The sequence below is a fragment of the Nasonia vitripennis genome, chromosome 1 (genome assembly GCF_009193385.2).
Source record: "Nasonia vitripennis strain AsymCx chromosome 1, Nvit_psr_1.1, whole genome shotgun sequence".
Lineage (NCBI taxonomy): Eukaryota > Metazoa > Arthropoda > Insecta > Hymenoptera > Pteromalidae > Nasonia > Nasonia vitripennis.
In genome coordinates this window covers 37494652-37518746 of record NC_045757.1, presented here as the reverse complement: position 1 = coordinate 37518746, position 24095 = coordinate 37494652, and the positions used below count along the sequence as shown (strand labels likewise).

The 24095-nt window shown below is 46.9% G+C and overlaps 1 protein-coding gene across 2 annotated transcripts; it reads left to right on the top strand.

Moving 5' to 3' along the window:
* Positions 1-14: 14 nt before the first annotated feature.
* LOC100677973 (carboxyl-terminal PDZ ligand of neuronal nitric oxide synthase protein) lies at positions 15-24072 on the top strand. 2 transcript variants are annotated; one of them, XM_003423961.4, is made up of 11 exons: positions 15-153; positions 5641-5860; positions 8420-8491; positions 8621-8710; positions 9199-9381; positions 13644-13869; positions 17503-17639; positions 18237-18410; positions 18618-18815; positions 20738-21031; positions 22606-24072. In XM_003423961.4, the coding sequence occupies exons 2-11, from the start codon at positions 5753-5755 to the stop codon at positions 23164-23166; spliced, it is 2043 nt and encodes a 680-aa protein (XP_003424009.1). In that variant the 5' UTR covers positions 15-153; positions 5641-5752; the 3' UTR covers positions 23167-24072. The 2 variants fall into 2 exon arrangements, with proteins under 2 accessions (XP_003424009.1, XP_016844819.1); XM_016989330.3 differs by lacking the exons at positions 15-153; positions 5641-5860; positions 8420-8491; positions 8621-8710; positions 9199-9381 and adding an exon at positions 12132-12581.
* The last annotated feature ends 23 nt before the right edge of the window (positions 24073-24095 follow it).

Sequence of the window (24095 nt, the reverse complement as noted above, 5' to 3'; positions counted from 1 at the left end):
CCGGAGTGTAATAGCGTGTTTTTGTTGCGCGCACATAGATGCCCCGCGCTTCGGTGTCCGTCCCCCACGGAAAGATAGACGAGCACTCGTGGACCGACGTCGCGCCTGGACGAGAGGGTGGCGAGATGGCTAATTCCGGAGCGTGACGAACAGGTTGGTAGGTTAAGATTAACCTATAAAGCGAAGGTGACCTTCTATTTTTTTCACGGCGAGCACGCGGCGCGTGTGCGGTTATTTCTGCGAAGGGTGATTTCGAGACCGGTTCATTGAGTCGGGAAGGTTTTCGAGACCCGAGGGGGAGGGATCGGCTGGAGGTTGGTTGGTTGGTTAATTGCGGATCCGCTATTTTTATTCCGTCCTCGGGCACGATGTTCCTCTTTCAACGAGCACTCGGCGTGGAAAAAATCGAATTTCCATGCGAACGAGTGCAGCGAGAGGATAATATAATTTTTCTACAATAAAAAAAGAGAAAGGTGCGCAGCGAATTCTAACCTTCGCATAATTCGCGCTATAGGCATTCCAGCTGTATATACGCTCGAGCGTATGCTACTCTCGAGTGTTTACGTCTCTCGGCAGCGCGCGCAGGCTTGTTGTCATGCCTTTTCACGCAGCGGCCGAGTGAATGGGCGAAATGGAAATGCACTGGTGCGAAGATTTTTCCTGCCAAATGGCAACATTCGAACCTCTGCAGTGCAAAACAGCTCTCAACCCCCGAGGTTCGGCGAACCTCCGTCCCTTTTAAAGGTACGCAGCGCAAATCCTTCCGAGAAGCCCTTCGCGCGTAATCGCAAAAAACGAGGAAAAAAGGGGCAGCGGCAGCGCGTATAATTAAGGGGGTGCAGCTGGACGACGTCGTCGCCGTATACCGAGAAGGAGAGAGAGAGAGAGAGAGAGAGACAGACGAGAGGCAAAAGCAGAAGTCCTCCTGCAGGAAAGAGAGTATATGGGGGGCGTTGACCCCTTGGAGCCGCCGAGAGCGAGGGTAAAAATCTCTCTCTCTCTCTCTCTCTCTCTCACTCTGGCTACAGGGTCTTCCTCTTCTCCTCCTCTGCCGACGTCTCTTCGTGGTCTGCTTGATTGGAATTGCGCGGCACAGGTCGTCTAGAGGGGATTCTCGGCTTTTCGGCGTCAAACCGTTTTTTCGCTCGTCGGAAATTTCGCGACCCACGCACGAACGTCAGCAGCAATAATGAAAATTCCGCGCGCCCTCGTAGCCCACCGAGAGCATAGTGAGCGGGAGAGAGAGAGACAATGCTCTCGCCTTTGGTGGTCCCCCTCGCGATGCAGCGGGGCGGTCAACTCTCGTGCGCCGTCCACCCGTATAGATATACGGCGCGGCCATACCTCACGTCGTTCCCTGGACGTTTTCATTCGCTTCTGAAGACGACGAGATAGAGATATGGTTGTGCGAGGCTCTCTCTCTCTCTCTCTCTCTCTCGGGAGCTGATGAATTTTGAGCCACGTTTTGTACCGCAGCTAGCAGGCATGTCGATGGCTCGCTCGCGCCGATATCAGCTGGATCGGGTTCTCTTTTAATCAGTGATACGGCTTGGGTATGCGCGACGCTTAGCCTTGCACATCAGCGCGGTGATCGATATAAGTAATGCCTTCATCGCGCAAAACAAATACAGTACTAATATGACGGACAGCGTAAAACAAAGAAATTAGCCAGCTGTCGATCGAGGACAATCGCGTCATCGGCTCTAGAGCAATTTGCAAAAATAGCATCGCTCGCAGCAAAGCCTCGGTTCCCTTTTCTCTCGCGCAAATCGGAAACGTCGCACGCAGCCAGCTAATGGTCTCCATAAAAGAGCAAACGCGTGCTCGCGGATTCGAAAGCGCTGCTGCAGCAGCACGATACAGTACACACACACACACACACACATACACACACCACGTGCGTCGCCGCCGTCCTCACGCTCGGCTGCATTAATCAGCTCTTTGCAGCTGAACGAGCGAGACTCGCGCGAGTACACCTACAAAGAACGACGACCATCGTCGTCCGTCGTCGCGTTATCGAGTCACGTGTGCCGATTGATTCATCGCACTATCGCGAGTTGTTTTATTATTGAGACGTTCGAGCCGTATAGGCGAGCGCCTGACCGAAGCGTCTCGATCTACTGAATATTCCGCGGGAAAAATGTCAAAGGCATTACCATCGCGCCGCAATCGATCTAAACAAACGAAAAAAAGCCGACACACGAGCGCAGTCTTCGAAGGCATTACCCGCTCGTGGAGATATTATAGCAGCTGCCGCTGCTCTCAAGGTGAATACCGCTTAAATCAGGTGCTCGAGCACTCGGAGAGTACGAGCGAACCCATAGGCAGGGTATATATATATAAAACACAGCTCACACAAAGCAAAGGTGCATCATCCTCCGCGCCGCGGCGCGTGGAATTCGAGCTGCCTTCCGCTGCCTTCCGCTGCTGCCCACACGCGCGAGGCTCGTCTGCACGTGTGTGTGTGTGTGTGTCTCGATCGACTGATTTTAAGATCGCTGGTCAAGAGAGCTGAGTGCGCGCGCGGTGTGCCTGACTTTTGGTTTTGTGATTTAACGGGCGGCTTTGGAAGAGGATTTTTTTTCGCTGATGTGGAACGAGTTACGTACTAAATTTAGAAGCGGCCAGATTAATCGCCTATTCGAACGAGCAAGAGTCTCGTTTACACATGTAGAGGAGACGAAACCTCGAGAGACGTACTCATCCATAACAGTAAACTCGAATCACCCGTATAATCGCGTGCATCGACTAATTTCCAACAACTAATAAGCAGCATCGAGGCGTGTTTGTACCTACCACTTGCGCGCACAGGCAGCGTAAAATAATAAGCGCGCGCGGGGTGGCTCTTCGGGCAGGAAACTTCAGCATTACGCGTATACAAGCGAGCGTACAAGGATGATTGGCGCTGCGGGAAGCGGCTGATTGCAGGAGTAAGCGAGTTTCTCCCCCTGCTGCTGTAACAGCAGCGCGCGACACAAACTCGCAACTCGCCAAGTGCTCGTCTGATGTCTGCTGCGCGGCAGTGTATCGATCGATAATTTTTTGCGCGCGCGACAAAGTAGCCTCGCTAAAAGTATACGATTGAGAATGAACGAGACGTGAGAAAATTACAAAACAAGAGAGACATTTTTCTAAGGCGTGCGGGATGAGACGTAAGCAGAGCCGAAGTCTGAAAAGCCCGGCTGTGTGTGTAAAGTGGATCGGAGCAAACGAGAGGGGCACAAAGGATCCGAAAAGAGGCGAAAAAAAAGGATGAATCGCTTTTGGAGAGGCGCCGCGCCGCGCTGCGCTCTTGCTCGGATTCGCGCGTCAGTCGGACACGGGGCCCGCGTATATAATAAAATACTCGGAAAAGAGGAGAGTTGTGCGCGCGTGTTTCGAGAGCGGAGTGACGTAGTTTCTGAATTATTGAATTAACATTCGAACCGAGAGGCGTCGCGGCTTCGCTGGAACTCTATGGCGATAGAGATAGAGCGAGAGTGTACCGTTGTGTAGCTTTGCGACAGGTCAAAGAGTCGATACACGCCAGCGATCGCATATATTGAACTTTGGCAAAGACCAGATGATACTCGCATACTAATCTCTCCGCGGAGAGTTGGGCAAGTACACGCACAGGTATAGGCACAGTCTCCTCTCCCCGCGTAGCATCTCCCTCTCTCTCTCTCTCTCTCTCTAGCAAGGTCGTCGATTACATGACTGGTTCTGCTCTCGCCGCCTCCGTCTCTTCTTCTTCAGGCTTTTCGAGAGCGAGAGAGAGAGAACCGGCCTAGAAGCTGTCGATGCGCCGGCAGAGGTACACATCCGTATGGAAACGAAGCCCGTGTACATAGAAGCTACAAGAGGACGGCCGCGATACATAAGAAGAATTCGAGGTGTGTCGCCGTCGCTTCCTTTTTCCTTTCGAGCGACTCGGAGGCGGTGATTCATCGCCGGGAGAGAAGGAAGCGCGCATGGGATATGGGATTGAACTTTGCTGCGATTCGTCATACGTATACAACATACAAGTTCATCGGCGAGCGTCGATTTACATTCATTATACTTTCTCGCGTATCGCGTGCCTGATTAAGCCGCATATCAAGTGCCATCGCATCTTCTAATCTCTCGCGCACCGCGTGCGCAAAAAATCATCGTAAAAGTAGCACTAATATACTTTTTCTAGAGAATAAATTCGCCCCGAGTATGGAGTGGCATAATTCAATCCCCAGAGCGGAGAGCAGCCTAAATAACTCGTTCTCTACTCCTCAAAGGCGCATTCCGCAAACTCGAAACACACCGCAGAGAGAGAGAGAGAGAGAGAGAGACCCTCTGCGGCGCACATAAGCACGCTGCACAGACACGCTGCTCACCCAAATTTCTTTGACGCCGCGCGCTTCCCTTTTTTCGCCACCCTCTTCCCCCGCATTCCTCGGCAGAGATGGAGAGCGCGAAGAGGCCCAGAATAAATCCCTTTCGGAGGAGAGAGAGAGAGAGAGAGAGCTCGTTTGTTTATTCATTCAAACCACCGCGCGTAATTCAGCGCGCTTCTGACCTCCCGCGCGGTCGCGCGTCTTCTCTCCTCTGTTTTGCGTGCCTTTTATCCGCTTGCCTCTCTGAACGCGTTCACTGAACCGTCGAGTGCGTGTTACAGCAGGCTTGTTACGAGCTTTGCGGATTCGATTAGCCAAATATTCATGCGCGGGGATGAATCCGTCGCATAAATATAGATAAGGAAAGTTGGCGCGCGCTCCCGGGACATGCTAATTTCGGGGATCGTCGGAGAATCCAAGATTTACGACTCGCTTTTCCATGATTCGGCAATAAATAATAATAACCCCCGACGCCGCAGCCACTTCCTGGCAAAAAATTCATATCTGTCTGTATTCTCGAATAAAACCGATGCCTCGTAAAATTCCCAATAATAGCTGCTGCTGCGCAACCCGTACAGCCATAAATCCTCGTCTGTGCGCCGATACACATTTCCCTCTACTCACCGCGCGACGGCGGCAGAGTCGCCCCAGCTCGGCAGAGAGCAAACTCTCTCTTCTCTCCGCGAAAGTCGCTGCGACGGCAGAAAATTTTTCCCTGCCGACGCTCTGGTAAATATGCCTCCCTCGCTCATTTCGCTCGCTGTGTGGATAAGTCGCGTATGGGGAGAGGGAGCCGAGTACAATGGATCCGGGTAGGTGCGCGATGGGAAATGCGTACATACGACGGCTTGCGAATCGCATCGAATAACATTCCGCATTTAGGTAGCAACGAGCTCTCGTCCTGAGGGGGGGGGGGGGTATATTTCTCGAACGGAAAAAGCGGGATAAATGATTCTGCAGTATCCGCGCAGCAAAAAAAGCGTCTACATGTCCGACTAGAATAACAAGCCCGAGCTTCGCAACGGTCGAAAAAAGCTCGTCCTCCGCGAGTTCTGTCAGTAACGTGGTAAAAAGCATCTCCGCTCGGCTGCCAGGCAATTCCACAAAACGAATTGGCACAAAACTGCTCTCACCAGCAGCGCCGACATCCCCTAAGAAACTCTGGCAACTCGCCCCGCGGAAAAGAAAGCTCCTCCGCACGCGCGCGCGCACCATAAAACAAAACAAAAGAAAATAGACGAGAACGCGCCAAGGCAAACTTTCCGGCTCTAATGCTCGCTCTCTTTTCTCTCAGTTACAGCAGCAGCAGCAGCAGCAGCAGCAGCAGCAGCAGCGGCGGCGGCGGAAACGAGAGGCGGTTGCGGCAGCAGCCGCCGAATGAAGCTGGGCCAAGAGGAAGCTGCAGCATGCCCTCGAAGAAGCAGTACAACCTCGTGCACAATGACGAGTACGACACGCGGATACCACTGCACAGCGAGGAGGCCTTCCACCGCGGAATCGTTTTCCACGCCAAGGTACTGCCGACTGAATGATAATTGCCAGGCCGTAAATGGCTAGTCAGCTTTAATGGCCGGACACGCGTGAGCTTTTTAATGCCGCGCCGGCGCGGGGGTTGTTAAGTGATTCTTTACGGCTGCGCACGGAGGCTTATTTATTCATAGACGATGGAATAGAAATTTCTTCTAAACATGCCTCACTCAGTCACCGATTGCGTCCTGCATTGCCGGAATAGCGAAAAGTCGGAGCCTCGAATCTGTGGCGCGATGACGTCCGCGACCAAGAATCCCGTATGGCCGCGTAAAAAGATATCGCACGTACTCGTCCGCGCGTTATTGCAGCTTTTTACGGCTCTCGAGTCTTATCCTAGCCGGCGTTTCTTACATATATGTATGGCATCTCCTGCATCTCTCGCGCGCTTCAAGTCCTGTGCGGCCGGCACTTCACGAGAGAGGGAGAGATATCGGCAGCCTCGGATATTTCCGCTATGACGGATGTGGCGCGGAGCTCGTGCCAAGGAGATGCCAGGAACGATTGCTTCTCCTCCGTTTCATTCAACAGCCGTACTTTTTCTCCAATTCCCCGAAGCCCCGTGCGTAACGAGGCGCTTTTGACTTTCCAAATGATTGGCCACATCTGCCGCATGCGAGAATAAAAAACACAATTTCTTTTGAAAAAGAGCGCTGAAATTTGGTCGCATGCTGCACGCGCCGCGCAGCTTTCTCTTCCTCCCCTTTCATCGCGTGATCCTCCTCTCCCTCGTTTCCTCGTTCCTGCAGCGGCTCTCCATCTGTTACGTCTGCGCCGGGACTAGAGATAGATAAGATTGCGCTCTGCCGCGATTTAGTATCCGCGCGTTGCCTCCCTTCTCAATCAATTGCTGGAGGGGAAAAAATTGCGCATTTGCCTCATGCAGAATTCAGAGCGGGAAGCCCGTGCGAGCAAAAAATACTTGGCGACCGCACGTACGCGCGTTATGTTATTACATCCTTCGCGGTGGTTCTCGAAATTACCGCGCGTAGCTGCTAAATTAATTATTTAATCCCGCTGCGAGTACGTGCAGCTCGCGCGCGTCCATCCTTTTTCAGCGAATTACCCTCCCCGCTTCCAAGTTCCTGCCTATAGACGCTACTCCTTCGGCCGCCATAATATATCCCCGCATTGTTCTCCCCGTAATTTCGCCCGCTGCTGCTTTCCTTCCTTCCCTCCTTATTCTCGAGCACAGCCGCAGCAGCAGAACGGCGCCGTCTGGCTCCGGCTCCTCCCGCTCTGTGCGCGCATATCGACGACTCTGCCCTGTACGTGTAAACGTACAGCTCGCACCAACGTGTCGCCGTCGACGTACAGTATGTGGAGGAAGCCTTTCCCTTTATATTTTTATTCCGATGGAGCCGTTTCGTGTGCGCAGGGGTCGAGCAAGTTGGCGCCGCGCTTCGCTGGCCGGGATGATTGCGCGCCTTGATTTCAGCTGCCTGAAAGAGAGAGAGAGGGAGAAGGAAGTTTTATTGCTTTTGTGTAGTTGGGAGAGTCCGATAATTGGGCCGAGTTTACTTTCGGAAGGAGGGAAAAGTAATTAATCGAGCTCGGCGATTAGTTTTACCGTTAGCGGACGCTAATTAGATGCGCGGCTCTAATTTTTATCGATGATCTATGCGACGAGCTTTTGGAATTTTAATCATATGCAGAACCTCTTTCTGCTACGTAAAGTCCGCTTTGAGTTTTAATTATGAGATTCGAAACGAAAAAGGCAGCCAGTTCAGTTCCCAGCGTGCATAGTAAAGACGGGCTTTAATGAAACCATTCAAACTTTCCACCCTATTTCGAGTGGGCTCGAAGCTTTGAAATGAAAAAATCGCGTAAATTATGCTCTTCCCGCAGGTGTTCCCGCGCTCCGTGGATTTTTCAAACGATTCTCTCACGTAAGCAAACCGTACGCAGCTCATTATTAATTTAAATTAATTGATAAAAATAACGCGCGCGCATCCGACGCATGATAAAAAAGCCTCTGCTGCTCCTGCGTGGATATAAATTACACGCTTTAAGCATGAGGTTGAAGAAGCTCGTTCTCCCGAGCCATTATACAGAGCGAGAGGAATTAGCGAGTTCGCAAACCCCACTAACACGGCAATTTTTAAATAGTTTATCTAGGTATTTTTAGAAATTTTAGCAAAAAGAACTCCTCGGATCGAAATTTATTTCGCTTCTAGCCAACTTAATCCCATATCCCCGATAAACGTATATAGGTAATAGCACTGACCTGAATTTCTTATTAAACTTAACGTCGTATTAAAAATCTAAGTTTCCAGACATACGAGCGAACGCAATACTGGCTTTGCGGAAACCTCGTTATAAAATAGTAAATCCGCATCTGTATTACATCCGCAACCGCAGGTCTTTTTTAAAATTGAGGCGGTGAGATATAAAATTTATCTCGCGTCCGCGCCGCAATTCCAATCCGCCTCAATCATTAATACGTATAAAATACCATTAAAGCCTTTGACACGCGGGTAAAGTTCATTCATTTTTCCAATCGACCACCTCGCCGACACTCACACCTACGTTTGTTCACGTTCCAGTTCATCGGCTCCATGGAGGTGCCTCGACCGACCAGCCGAATGGAGATCGTGGCGGCGATGCGCCGGATCCGCGTAAGTGTACACAACACATCCATACCACAAAGCCTGTACACAAACACGCGGCGGCCGGGGAGAAACTCGTTTCTCTCTCCGCTCTCTGCTGCGCTATGGTACTTAATGCCCGGCTCTCTTTTTCCACAGTACGAGTTCAAGGCCAAGGGGATCAAGAAGAAGAAAGTGACGCTCGAGGTCTCCGTCGACGGTCTCAAGGTCACTCTCAGGAAGAAGAAGGTATGCACGCGTTATATCGAGTGTTTCGTAACTCGAACGAAGCTTCGCACGGAATGCTCGCGAATCGACACCAAGAACGCGCGAATGCGAGATTGTAAAGTATAATGTGCGACGAGCTATTTTTACATCTAAATTTAGCTTCGGCTGCAGTGCGCTTGCACCGCTCTTTGTCTTAATCAGCGCGTATGGGCGCGCGAAGGGTTGCTATTATATACGCTCGAGCTAGCTGTATGTACTTATGGGAAACTGGTTTTAACAGACATGACTTTTCTTGGCTCGAGCTACTCGCGCGACTGTATTATGGTACGTATATACTCTTATTTATAGATCTTCTCGACGACTCGGTAAAAAAGGGATAGAGCTCCGAAGGTTATTGACGTCGTAACAATAAGTCGGTATTATCCTTTGAAGTCGGCCTTACGACGATGTAAATTTTCGCAATATCCGCGGTAAGCTCCTTATCTTTCTATTGAAATTTTCGTTCGCAGTTCCCGATTCTGCAGAAGAATCATCACCACCTGGACGAGAGCAAGCTCGCGCTGATGCACCATCCGATCTACAGGATATTCTACGTGTCGCACGACAGCCACGATCTCAAGATCTTCAGCTACATCGCGCGGGACGGCAGCGGCAATTCCTTCAGGTGCAATGTCTTCAAGTCCAGTAAAAAGGTCGGTAATTTTCCCTGAAATACTATTAAAAAATAAAAGCTGCGACGCAATCGTTGGAATCTAAAAAAATCCTGTTTTACGCAACGGCAGAGGGCTTCGCTTATACGCACTCCGTAACTCACATGGGCCGAACTCGGCGCTTCGCGGAAAGCCCGCCATAATTCCAACTCCTCCTCCACAATAAGATGACATACTTTCCGCGCGGCCCGTTTCAAAATGACGCAACATATTATAAATCCCATGCACGCGATCAAACAGATAAGCAAAAGCAAAACACTGTTAAAAAAGAGGAGAGAGAAAAAAGGCAGCGGATGGCACCGAGCCAGCTCGGCTGCAGGAGAATCTGCCGCGACAACTTTATAATTAAATTCCGCCGGCGGGAACGGCATATTACTTAGCGACTGAACTACGTGCGCGCAGTGCTGGAGAACAATCAAGCGCGCATAAATCGACGATCATCGGGAGGAAAAAACACGTGTGCATCGCCCAGCGACGCCCCCACTCGGCAACTTTTCTCCGGCCGCCGTCGCCGCGCACCTATAGGTATGCGCGGGTCTACGAGTGTATATATACATACAGGCTCGGTCGGCACTTATACACACTGGTCCCTCTCTCTCTCTATAAATAAAGAGGCTCGGAGATGGCATGAGACGGACGGCGACGATGGAGAGCAGCAGCAGCAGCAGCAGTAGTAGTAGCCGGCTGCCTCTGGCCGACGAGGCGCTCCGACTTTTTGCGCGAGTTCGTGCGCTCGAATCTGGTCTCGACAATTCACTTTTTCGCGGTTCGAGTCAGTGTGAACAACATATGGAGGCTGAGTAGAACAATGGGGCGAAATTTACGATTTTATTGTGCAGCGCGAGTTTGAAAGAGAGTACGTATCTATATGCGATATAATGGCAAAAATGCGCGGAGAATTCAATGCGCGCGTTATAACTTTCCAAACATTGTAATCGACGAGCCTCCAATTTTCCGCTCACGGTGATAGCTCAAATTTTCTCATACGTACACACAGTCGCGCAGCGTAAATTCGCTTTATTGTGCAGCGCGCCGTTACTTCTAGACGCGAAAGTAGGTCCTTTTATCCCTCACAGTGTAATCCAAACTATACATTGGGTTTTGCCGCATACATGCGGCAATTTGACGAGAGAGAGCTGGAAGGGTATACATATAGTAGTAGTAGAGTCGTGTGAGGTAAAGTGGCCGATGCAGCGAATGAGGAAGAAGTATTCGTAGGTGTTCGATTTTAGGTGTTTGCGTGGGTGGACGCGAATCGCGATCTCTAGGGAAACGATAAAATGTTTATACCGCAGTCGAACGACTTCAGGGAGAGAGCGAGAGAGCTTTCGTTCGAGAAACAATGGCAGGGAAGTGCAGTTGGCCGCGTGTAAAAATAGAGAGAGATGCCGCCTTGCAGCGTTTTGGAAAAATCGATGTATGACTTATGAGAAGCATACTGTATATAGTGGAAATGACGAAATTGCAGACTCTGCATACATCGAGCCTCATCCCGCGGACAGCAAAACACGCGCTGCACTAATGGCCGCCGCGACATTTAGCACGCAATTAAAATCCGCGTAACGAGCGTCGATATTTCCACCGGGGGCTGCTGCTCTCTGCCAGCGACTGATTTCCTGCTTCGCGACTTATCGGACCGCAAATAAAACGTCCGCGACTGTAATATCCGGATTCAAATCCTAATGAACCTCGCGACTGTGGCAGTCCGCTCGAAGTGGCCCTACGCGGCGCGGGGTGATTATTATTTTTTTTTTTCATGTACTCTCATATTTTTAGCGTTGCCTAAAAATACGCAACTTATTGCTTTTTTCTCCTCGTCGCTTCACGAAAATAGCCCGCAGGGTATATAGGCACAAACGTATCCGTAACCAAGAGCACTTTCGGTGTTTGTCCGGCCCGCTCATCGTCAATATTATTCATCCATATGCATCCGCTCGGCGAGAAGAAACGGGAAAACATCCGAGCTGCGAAGAATCGATCGATTCATCTGCATCCGTTAGTGCCTTCGGGGGCAGAATAGGAATAGTTAGCCGAGAACGTGCGGAGGAAGGAGGTCGTGCTGAGGTAAAAAGATTGTCGACGAGTGTCGCGCCTACAGGCTCGCTTCGGCTCGGGAATTCGCTCGACTTTTCTCGGAGGATACAGCCGGCTATACGCGTGTGGGAAGTGGCGCGGATCGTTTACTGGGTTTTTTGCTTTCTGGACTAGGCGTTTTGCGCGCTCTCTCTCTCTCTCTCTCTCTCTGAAAATCGCTACAATTTCATCAGTTGCCGCTGATTTATCGTATTCTTCCAAGTGATGTCGGAGTGTAAAACACAATTAGCGCCCCAACGCGCGCGAGCGATAAATTACTCCTCGCGATAAAAGTCAAATCAATTAGCAAGAAGTGAATAAATCTCGTTTCATTGCTCGCATTCAGCTCTCGTTGTAAATCACAACAAGCCAGCTGAAAGAATCAGCTGTGGAATTGGGATGAAGACACGAGAAAGTCTCTCGCGGACTATGTAGGCTTCTTCGTCATTCGCGCATTGATAACAGTAAGCTGTACCGTAGCGGCGTTGTACGGCGATGCGTAGATTAATTGTGCGGTTCTCGCGCGGAATATGCTCGTTAAGCGCTTGAGACAATGCTAATGATAAGCCTCTCCGGTGCAATTGAAAACGTATGTACTTGCGGCGGCGTTAACGTGACTTATCTCTCGCTTGTAATTGCCGCTAACTGCAATACTTTCCAGTGCGCGCGCGCAAGAAGTAGCAGTCTTTTCTTCATCAGGAGGATTGTAGCTCGGTTGACCGAGATGAATATTTCTGAATGCAAATTAATGAAAAAAGTCGTTACGGTGCCACATTGAAGAGGAAACGAATTGGGTGACATAAATTCGCAATAACTTGTTCAGAAGCTAGCTGAGGAAAATGCTCTCCCGAAGAGGCCGAAGCGCCAGTCCGGGCGACCCCTTGTCCCAGGACTCACCGGGGGTTCCGTGCGTCGAGACCCCGAAAGGCCGCAAGAAATTCTCGTTCAAGGAGCCCGAGATCATGGGTTTTCTCGGCTTCCGTCGCATGTCGCTGATGCGCCGACCGCCTCAACTGCAGCACCTGCGCTCCAAAAGTCTCCAGCCACCTTCGAGGAAAGCTCCGCCGCAGGAGACCGTCGCCAGGGCCCGGGAACTCGAGGAGCTCGAGGTATAGCGTGGGAGGATGCGCAGCGTTCGAGGGAAAAATCGGCGACGCTAATTGCGCTTTCTTTTGAAAAGAGGCCTTTGTACTGTGCTCTCTCAGTGTGCAGAGGACTTTGTGTGCAGCTTGTTTTGTCTTGTTTTCGTTGGACTGTAGCCGTGGTGCTAATGAACTTGGGAACTTGGGAGAGAAAGGGGGATTTCGCAAAGGGTCCGACAAGAAATTCAACGAATTTGTTTATTCTGCAATTTTACTAATGTTGTGTTTTTTTGAAATCTAACATTAAACAATTTTCCAGCGCTACACCAAGCCACTCTTTATGCTTCTCCCATCGAGCGCACTCGCTCTTAAACACACATTCGTCCAATGCGAGAAAAAACAGTCCCCCTCTTGCTCTCCGCATTTAATAACAGTATATCTACGATCCCAGCGCAATTACACCGGCCAGCACACGCTATTACGCGCGCAGTCCTCCCCCTCGTTAACAATACTACCGTCGCACCTCTAGCCAGTAAAAACCGCTAAACATTTCCTCCGTTCCGATTTTTACTGTCCCGGCTTTTATCGCAGCCTCTCTTCTCTCTCTCTCTCTCTCTCCTCGCTTCTTCCCGGAAAGACATTTGCAAACTTCTGTGTTCTGAATCGTAAAAGTCGGCAACGGGTTTTCCGCTCGATATAATTTTCATTCGAGGCTCCTTCGTCTTCGTTCCGCTTTTTCTCTTTCTCTTCGCGGCCGTGACTTTTTATCCCGCCGCGCGGACTTTTCACTCTTTGTTTTCCCGGAGGATATCTCGGAGGATTAAAAAGTGAGATGGCTTTCGACGTCAGTCGCGTAAACGTGGGAGCTTTACCATAAAACACGCAGCGTGTACTAGATATTTTTCGAGCTTCTGTCCGCGATGAATTGTATCACTCATATTTTTAACGGGCTTGTATACTTAATGTTCATCGGCGCTCTCGAGGCGACGTGCGTTGAAGGAAAATTCGTTTGATTTTCGTTTTAACAAAATATACGCAGAGCGCTCGGAGTAACTCATGCTAACCGTCGACTTAACGTTCCTTTTTCAGAGCCAGGCGATGCGAGTCGTGAGGACGGTGGGCCAGGCTTTCGAAGTGTGCCATAAGCTGAGCCTGAACAATCCCTCGGGCGCTAATGCGGACGAGCAGCAGCGCAACGAGAAGGACAGGGTCGGCAATTGCGACGGCGAGAACCACGATGGCGAACACTACGCGGACGACCGGGACGAGTTTGCCAGTCTGCAGCCGCAGCCATCGCCTTCGTCCGTTCATAAAGGTCGGTTTCTTTCTCTGCCGAACGACTTGGAAAATATTATACCTTTGAGTTGTTTCGCTTTAATGCGATAGTCAGTAGCTTATTCATGCGCTGTTTCCTTCTAGATAATAGAAACACTGGGTTGTTAAACTGCACGTAATTTACGCAAGTAAATTTACTTTGAGCAACTGGGCTAAAGAGCTTCGAGACAAAGCGGCGACCTCGAGTCCTCGAATTGCTTTCGCACTTTTCTAAAGACGAAATGCAAATCCTCTGAAAGTATCTCTATAACTTTTTCCATCTACAAGTGTACTCGAAGAAATCGCAGAGGAATGCAGGTCGCAGGATTCTCCCAAAGATTCAGAATGTTAATACAGTTAATACGCCGAGTAAATCGCGACTATCTGACGGATGATTTTATCCCGAGAGTCCTGAATTCCAGGGGAGGAGCATAGCGCACTCGCTCTCTATGCGCATATCTGATTCGGCGGCAGCAGCAGGATTTAAGAACGTCGCAGTCAAAGAAATGCAAATTTTCATTCACTTTGAACCGGCGCTGATCAAATTAATCGCAGTTGACTTTCTTTATCCCCGGCCAAAGTGGATTCTGCCGGGTTATTCAGTTATGTGCGATGTGTATGTACGAGTGTCCTTATGTATATAGAGGATATCGAGAAGTCGGTCTTTTAACCCAGTTCCCGCGGCTGAATTGATGCATTTAGCGTCGAGTGCGGTACTTCGGTATTGAGTGTGGAGTAGGGAGTGTTTTTACGGTGCCAAGGTTTCCAAATAATTCCGAGCGATAGATCACACTTTGCTTGGCGGGGGAAGTTTTTCGAGAGTATTGAATGGCGCGCTGTCAAAATACTGTCCGTCAAACTCGAGAAGTTAAAACAATATCTTATACCGCCTACGAATTACAGCGATATTTCGGAAATATATTTCAAAGTCGTTAGGAGGCAGCATAAATATTTTAGGAGAAACAGAGATGAAGTCATCTTTATAATGGAAAATAATTTGACGGCTCTATCGCGTTTGCTCGATCAAAACGTCATATTTCTAGCGTTGGAGCAACAGCCGAGGACAAACTTCTGAATCCCGTAGACCCCGAGCCCACAGGTCACACTGCACTAGCCCCGATTTTTCAATTTACCGTTTTCCGCGCGTACACATCTCTCCTATCGAAATGATCGCGACTGCCGTCGCCCGATTCATTATGCATGCGCCGGCCCGCAAGCCTATCGCGAAATCATCATCGGCGCATTGTGCGCAGTTCAACTAGTATCACGTTACCGCCGCTTAGGTCGAATAATGACCTGTATATGCATAATGCTATACAGGCGTATCATTGCGAGGAAAGTAGCGTAATAAGCATCGGCTGTGCTGGGGACGACGGTGTCGCCGCGACGATGCCTCTAGAGTAAATTGTTGACTTTCTCGGGGACGTGCGGGACTGTTGAGTAGTAGATGCTGATTTCAGAGATGCTGAAAACTTTCGTTTCCGAGTCTTTCCTGCGGGGTTATTTATACGATTTTAGAAAGCCTTTCTATGTTGGGCGTTATAGTTGCGTTTCATTTTTCGCTTTTCGCGTGTGAAGTTTGAGCAAAGCATTTTAAATTGCTTCCCAAGTTCCTAAACTTGATCTAGCTACTATATCTAGGAGTAACGCTTCCAAAGACATCAAGATTGCCTGCCTTCTAAGTTATTCAGGGATGGAAATCGAGTTTTTTACAATTTCATAGCTGGATTACAAACGTCAGAATCTTGAAAAGTTTGCAGTTTTACCGACTTGGAGATTACGAACTTATCCACAATTTACTATATATTATACGCTCATGTAACTAACATCACAGCTATACTGACACCGAAAATTGTAAGAATATCTCTCAAGCTTTACAGCACTTTTGATAAGGGCCAAGAAAGGATAATACTTAGAAGAGGAAAATTGAAAAGGGAAAATAAGAGGCAATGAAACGTCTTTCCTGTAGAAGCGACAATCGATCTTTCTTCCTTTCGCGCATCCAAAGTATTCAAATCATCCGCGCTTAGGAGAAAATCCATTGAATTGCTGATGATAGTCTCGCGATAGACTCCAGCCGACGGCCGAATGCGCATCGATTTGTCAATTGTCCTGCTCGCGGGAGACAAAGAATATAGTCGGCACGGGAGATATAGAAAAGGAGAAACACAGGCGGCGGCATAAATAATGCTACAGTCACACTCACGCGCGAGCACATACACGTACAGCGGAAGTCCCCGCGATCGTATCGGACACATAGATAGAGGGGAAACTCTGCGCGGTCGCGGTGTGTGTATTATTTCGCCCTTGCTCGCGACGAAATTTGAATATAATAAACGACAAACAAAAAATCCATTAGGAATTGAAATGCCCGTTCGCGGTAAAAGTTCGCGGGGAATGGAGTTACTGCGCGTATTGTGGCTGTTTGACGCGTGGAAAAATATCTTGGATTTTCACGTCGAGGCGGAGAGGAAGTTTTGTTTGCGAGAGTTTCGGAGATGCGGTCGGCGGTTTTTTTCGCGAGGGAAAAGATTAATGGAACGGTACATATAGCCGTAGGTTCTCGATAAGAAAGAAGGTAAAACGAAGTTTCGCGTACACTTTGCGGGATTGGTCGCTATTATTCGGTTTTGTTGAGAATGTATTATTGAATCATAGATGCGTTCTCATGAAAAAGAACGACTGGTTCAGGCCCCCCAACGAAGCCCAACAATCAACGAAGCAAAGCCTTTTTAAAACGAGCCAGCTCTTCTCCACAGTAAAACACAAAAACGTCTCTCTCTCTCTCTCTTCCCCCAGCGGCTTCCTTGTCTCTGCAGCCATTGTTTTGCTTCCGCGACACGAGGTGCGAAAGTCCGAGCTGACTTGCGAGTGGTTGTTTTCTTTCGCCACTCGCCGTATACATGTATAGTGTATACGTACGCGTGAAATGTGCAGTGATGCGTGCTATGGAGATTTTTTGCCGTGAGAAAAGTCGGAAGCTTTTCGGGTAGAAACACTAGAGCAGATATCGTTTTTTCTAGCTAGGTTCACGTTTCTATTTTTAATTGAGATTCGCCAGATTCAAATGTGAAAATCTTTTTTCGCTTTTTTACTTTTATAGAATTACATCGAAGCATGATTCTCACATCAGTTCTTCAATCGCGTGTTTTGAAAATACAAGCAAACTATTATTCGCATCAACCGCTAGGCGGCGTACGGTCCCTATCCTGCGCTCGCAAGCGCTCAAATTAGCACCCGATCACTATATATTAATTTTTCGAAGGAGCCCAGTCGGGTGGTCCGATGCTTCTCGGGAAGGATGTTCTGCGGCTGCTACGGGATGCTTGGCTTTCTTTCTTCGTTTTCTCTCTCGCTGCAAAGTGCTGAATTCGAATGTCGTTCTTTCAAACTCATTCAAATCTTGTACAATGTGTTTCTATGACCTAAGCGAAGGATGAGATGACCGAAGTCGGATCGAAAGCCAAAGCGTCCTGTGGCAGTGCGTCAGAGCAACCACAAACCAGACGAAGAGTCTGACCGTAGTAGCAACTACGACCACATTTTTTTTTGTTCTTTTTTGGCATTAAGTGCACATAACTTTCTTACTTTGATTATCACATTGCAATACTGAGTAGAAAATCTTACGTTGCAGACATATCGCTGCTGGGAGACGCAGAGGACTCAATCCTGGACCAGCCATGTCATCCTCTGCGTTCAAATCACGAGGTGACCACGACGACGGCACCGACGTCGACCTGTCCGGCATCGCCTCTACGCCAATCACCTCTCGTAAGTGCAGTAGATAAAAGCAAGGTATAATCGTCTTTGGTGTATAGACTCTCAGACGAGAGTCCGAGGAAGCGATATAAAAAGCGGTGAGGCCGGTGTCGCGAGCTTCCGTCGAAACCCGACACTGCGACCGAACGACCGAGACACGATGTGTGGAGGAGACGCTCCGAAGAAGAAGAAGAAGAAGAAGCGGACACTTGTCATAATATTCTGCGGTTGCGCGCCTTCTTGACTGCGCGCTGAGTCGTACGGTTCCGCGTGATGAGTATTTTCGTTGACGCGGAAGCTCAATAATTATAAGCTGGACTTAATAGTTATCGTTTTGAATATATTAAAAGGTTTATTCTCTGAAAACTTACAGTATAAATCCGAGAACATTACAAACGCTATTTCATCGAGTATTAATGATTATTGATTGGCTTGTCGCTTCTACTTACACAGCATTATGGTCTTTATCGCTGAATAATATATGGCTATTATAAGTAAGTCTATTAGACGCATCGCGCCTATCTCCAATCACTTATAGTTTTCATGGCTCAAGATCAAACGTATAAAAAAGGGGCGTGAATAAAAAAACAGTTTTCTTTCTATCCACAGGGTATCGCGGATCATCAGCTGATGAACGGCGAACTGACCGCCCTGAAACACGAGATTCAGCTGCTGCGCGAGCGACTGGACCAACAGAGCCAGCAGACGCGCGCCGCAGTGGCACACGCCCGGCTTCTCCAGGATCAGCTCGCCGCCGAGACCGCAGCTCGCGTCGAGGCTCAGGTGAGGGATCGATTCTTTTTTTCGTTGGCTTTTTTCGAGGAAAACTGCGCCGAGTGATATAATATAGCGAGAGTTTGTTTTTAAATAGAACAGTTGTAAGAATTGTTGCTTGATTACACTAATATGATTTTTCGTATGAATCTAGCCAGCGTTTGAAAATAATCGTACGATACACATATAATCGCTAAATCAACGTTTCATTTTCAGGCTCGTACACACCAGCTGCTCGTTCAAAACAAAGAGCTGCTGGAACACATAGCCGCACTAGTGAGTCATCTACGCGAGCACGAGCGCATTACCGGTGTGGTGACAACCTCTTCGGCTGTAGGCCAACCGCCTGGACCCGGCCAGATCACAAGCACGGGTCCGCCTACGACCCTGCCAGACATCGCCGGCCTCGGCCAGGTAACCCTCTATCGCATTCCATGACGCTCGCTGTAATCTCTATGTGCCGCAGTGTTGTGTTGTTTGTGCTATTTGCACTAGGATAATTTCCCGTTCGTCCATAGATAGGTAGACACAGTATCGTGTAGCTTTAAAATGTGCTCTCGCGAAGTCGGCACGCGCTGCGGGACCAGATGCAGTGGTCAGTATAACAATATACTCTTGGATGGTTCAGGTGCAGGTGCTTGACGATTTTGCCGAGTGCACGATAGTTAAGTAAATTGATTTTTGAGCAAGTGTTGTACTGCACATGCATGAATTCACTTACAGTATAGGAAAATAATTTCCGTGTGCCCGGCTTGGCTGGGCACGAGATTACACGGTTCTTTCGAGACCGGATGAGCATTTATTGACCGAACGGTATTTCGTTCGGGTGACTGAATGGAAGTTACAAGCAAGTTTAATGTGCGATTTTTATTTTTAATTGACTGTCTGAAGCGTTTTCTATCTGCAACTGTGCGAAGTTATTAGTATACGTACACAATATGTCTGTAATTAGTAGAGACAGTTTGTTTTGTTTGGTTGGAAACAATAAATTAAGCACTTTGTCACCGATAGGGCGTAAGAATGTACGCAAGCTGATACTAAATTAAAATTATTTTCGCAATCACCAATATTCACAAATTTTGTAAGAAAATTTGTAGTGAAATATTGATCACGTGGATGCGCGATATTCGTGACTTAGAGATGTCTTGGATTGTACGAGTAAAGATGCTCTTGTAATTAAAACTAACTTTTAACTCTTATTAAAGAAAAAAGAAGTCTGAAATTTGTGTAATTAATAGTAATCAATATACAGTTTGAATCATTTTGTATGCAATAAATTGTGCATATCGACAACGTCATGGACAATACTTTTAAGCACCCTAAATGTGCAATCGCGTTAAGCGAGTTTTTGTCATTTTTACTCGTCTTACTCAGAATCTCGTATCGATAATAAATTAATTCTGATCATTTGCGGCGCAGCTTCATTTTCTTGCGATCGCCATAGATAGATTTTGTACTTTTACGTTACACATAAACATGTACGCTAATTATCTTTTATAATATTTTATAATAAACTTTTTTTATAGAAACACTTTTATTTTGTTTTACCTCTATGGTTTGCTCTATATAGATGATCACTGTTTTCTTTTTGTATTGCATCAAATCGTAATGCGCTTAAAATGTGATAAAATTGAATCGATTTCTGTCGTTGAGTAAAGTGTAAAACTGTTGAAGAAGTGTCACAGAATTGTCCCATGTGCAACTTACTGTTGATTTTCGCACAATTTTACCATCTTTCAATTGCTGAAAATATATTTTTTTCTTTACATTTTTTAAGCGTGGTTTGAAGCTTATAAAGAATCGCCATCAATGAGAAAATTAGTGCAAATTATGCGTGTGAGTTTGACGAAAGGGCTGCTTGAACGAATAAACAATAACTGCGTACTAAGAGCTGCTGTGACAATGTAAATTGCCTAACAGGTCTTTCCACGAGATTTTGGAGTTTGTGCTACCAACAAGTGTTAGGTAATGATTTTCAGTATTAACTCTATAACATCAAGTATTATAATATAATATATCATAACAAAAAAAAAAAAATCATTTCAGCTTACTTATAGTTACATCACACATCACAATCACTATAATATAGTTTTAGAGCATCATCGCACTTAAGATTGATTAGTATAAGATTGGCTTTATAGATTAATTAATAAAATCTAGATTATAGTTTTGTCTATTGGCTAATAAAAACAGTATTGTAACATTTTCATATGGAAAATTCAAACGTACTTTTATTTTATTTTATTTTTGCAAATCGAAAATATGAAATCACTCATCTGAACAGGCAACATTACCAAAATCTTCTCGACTAACTCTGTTCTTTCACACATCTACAGTACAACTCACCGTGGGATCCGTCTCACTCTCCGGCAGCCGTCTGCTCCTCTCACCTCTATTCTCCACTAGAGTCGTACTACTCGGGACTGGCGGCTGCGGTCAACAGTCCTCTGGGCTATTCCACGATGCCTCGGCCAAACGTTAACGGCTATGTCGATGAGCTGAGATACCAGTCTCTGCTCTGGGATAATCTGAGGGCGGCTGCTGCAAGTCCGGTGTTTGGCTCCCAGATGATGGGACGGTACTGTCAGCCGCCTCCACCTGGGTTCAATTTACCGCCCACTGGTCGACCTGTAAGTTTCTTGATGTTCGTTTTTAAAACCCGGTTATACACTGAGATTCCACATCTTTTACAAAGCATATCCTCCTTGCTATTGCACTTCATGAAATCTTGATCTATTCGATAGACAATAAGCTACTATTGCTTTAGACATTGATCGCATCGCGCATATAATCGTATAGCATTATTATATGCATATAATCGCGTGTGTCGCCGAGTAGCAGACGAACGTCGGTCAAGTAGATGAACCACTTTAACCACTGGTGTATAATACCTAATATAATACTCACGGGAAGTCACGTGACCGGAGGAGAATAAAAAAATTGGGAGTGGATGGAAACTCTGAACGAAAAGAAATATACCGAGCAAATTTTCAACTTGCAATATTAAGTTAATAACTTAATATTTTTGGATGAATCTTTTTAATCATGAAAGATTAGGTTAATATATTCAAGTAGATACCAACAGATTGCGCATACGCGCAATAGTAATGATTTCAATGCTCTCGAGATTTTTTTAAGATTAAGAAAACCCAATTTCAAAGTATATAGGGATGCGCCGTCGACAAATTGTACTTCGTACTTTTTCTTGCCAGGGCGGCGCTGTCGCGCCCCTTGATGTAACATTTGAAGCGCGAACAAAATTTTCTTCTATCTTGCCTTTTATAATGCCGGTGATTTTAATCGAATATATTATGCATTTCATTTATCCGCTAGTTATTATTTATGGCCGAGAAATATAATCTAATAATAAAAAATTCATATTAAAAATTACTTGCATGCCTAAAACAAATACTTGGTTATTACTTATAAAAGCTTGGATTTACCATTAATTTCAGAGTTTAATAAAAATATGTATCAAGTATTTAATTATCGATTGCACGACATGTTCCGGGTGTTGGTCCTGTCTTAGAAGTTCATACCGGCAAATTCAAATAACGCGCCCGGCCTGCCGCCTGCGTGCGTTTTGAATTTTACTAACTGCAGTAGGTCGCTAGGTGGCGTAGGGCTCTTCGCTCTTACTCGCAAGTGCTCAGATTCTTGCCCGATTACTATATATAGATTTTTTGAACATGAATCCTCAGGTTGTTCGAAATTTCTCGGGAAGGTTGTTCTCTCTTCGAAAATTGTCGTTGCCATCGTCGAAAGTATTAGGAAATATGGTTTATCTTTATTTTTGGCTGTTCTCGGTTATCTGGTATATCTTGTTTGTGATATACACTGAACTTAACGTGGCTACAGTAGTGGCAAGCACACACGGTGCCAAACACGTCGTGAGACGGTTGTCCCCCCGGCAAAGAAGGTGCAAGGAAGACAAGCCTGTAGAAAACGAGAGAAAAAAAAACGAACAATAGAAATCATAATAAAAAATACGAAGTAGGCGAACGGCTTGACTGTGCAAGTAAAGTAGATTACGAGTTCATTAAAATCCTGTGCAACGTTCAGCAAAGGAAAAATCGAATTTCCGGCATAAGGCGCCCCCCATACCGTAGAAACAACTAAGACCACAATATTTTTTTTTTTTACATTTAAGATTTGTCTTAAATCCTATACCAAAATAATGAAACAACCTTTTTTTTTATTTTAGCGCTCAGCTCAGCCTCCAGCTTCTCCCTCCTCGACTCTACCTCGCCCATCTCGTCACCCTCGATCTCCTTCCTCCTACCGCAACTATCAACAGTCACCTCAACAATCGCCTCAACATCGATCTTTAACTCCGCGGTCTCGTTCCTTGGAGCGTCCCTTCAATACCAATGAGTCCCAGGAAGCGTCCTTCATCAAGCCGCTGCCCAACACCAGAAACCAGAGCACCAATACCACAGGCAAACCTTCCAGTCTCAATCTGAAGAACAACTTGCACGAGCTCATGCGTCCTCTCGTCCTGGATCAACCGCCTCTTGGGCGAAACAGTAACAGCAATCTTCATCAGGAAAGTAATTGCAATGGTCATCTGAGCATCGCTGTTCAGACCGAGCCGTGTTACATGCAGAGCCACAGCAAGTACCCCGTGATTCTATTAACAGAGTCGAAGACAGAGGACGGCGAGGACGGTATGCCGAAAATCGTAGAGAGCGAGGACAGCGGAGAGGAGGAGAGAAACGACGACGTCGCCGAGCTGCCCGTACTCCTGCGGCGCAATAGTCAATAGGAAGAGCGAACTTGGTCGATTTTCGAGTATGGGACTATTGTTTCAGGAAGTTGATTGTATAAAACTCTCGACTCGGGAATCGACGAACGGTTGTAGATTTATAAACGAGTGATAGCTTCTACAATAGATGAACTATATGAATACAGCGATTTTTACGGACTTTTTTTCGACTCATGTATACTGCGTGAGACATGTAATGTAGAAATATGTAAGGTTCAAAAAGCATCAACGGTGATAATAATTGAATGGCCAAATACCGACTATACTTAGAGTGATAGGAAGTTTGTGACGTTGTGTATAGAGTGAAACTTTTTTTATTGCGAGTTGCTTGGATGTACCAGTTAGCCCGTTTTGTTGTATAATTTTGTACAAGTTAATCCATGAAACGTCGTTGTTCGATACCACTCCGTATACCGTATAGGTTTCGTTTTCTATACTCCTCTGTATGTGTTCTCGTAAGATTCTCTACTGAATGAACCCCCGAGTTCGATAACCAAACTTTTTGTACATCAAATCACAATCAAAAGTATTATGAGGTTTGCCAAAAGCACTCATGTTGTCGAAGCAACTGTTAAACTCGATATAATACATATATTATCTCAAGCGCTTGATACGCATGCCAACAAGTGTATAAATAACGCGTACTCGATATGCGACTGCGAGTTATGACTGCGCACACCTGTTCAGCAATACGAAATAACATGAACCGACCGCTATTATACACTCGCGCGAATACATTATACGAAACTAGGATAGAGTATTTTTTTAACGTTATAAAGACAACAATCATTCGCCGCTGCACAAGAATAAAAAAATCCGGCACTATGTATACCGAACTTCCCGTTGTACTCGTCCGAAGCGTATACTGTATATACACACACTGCTGCTACTATGCTGCTAATAAAACAAAAAAAAAAAAAAAAAAAAAT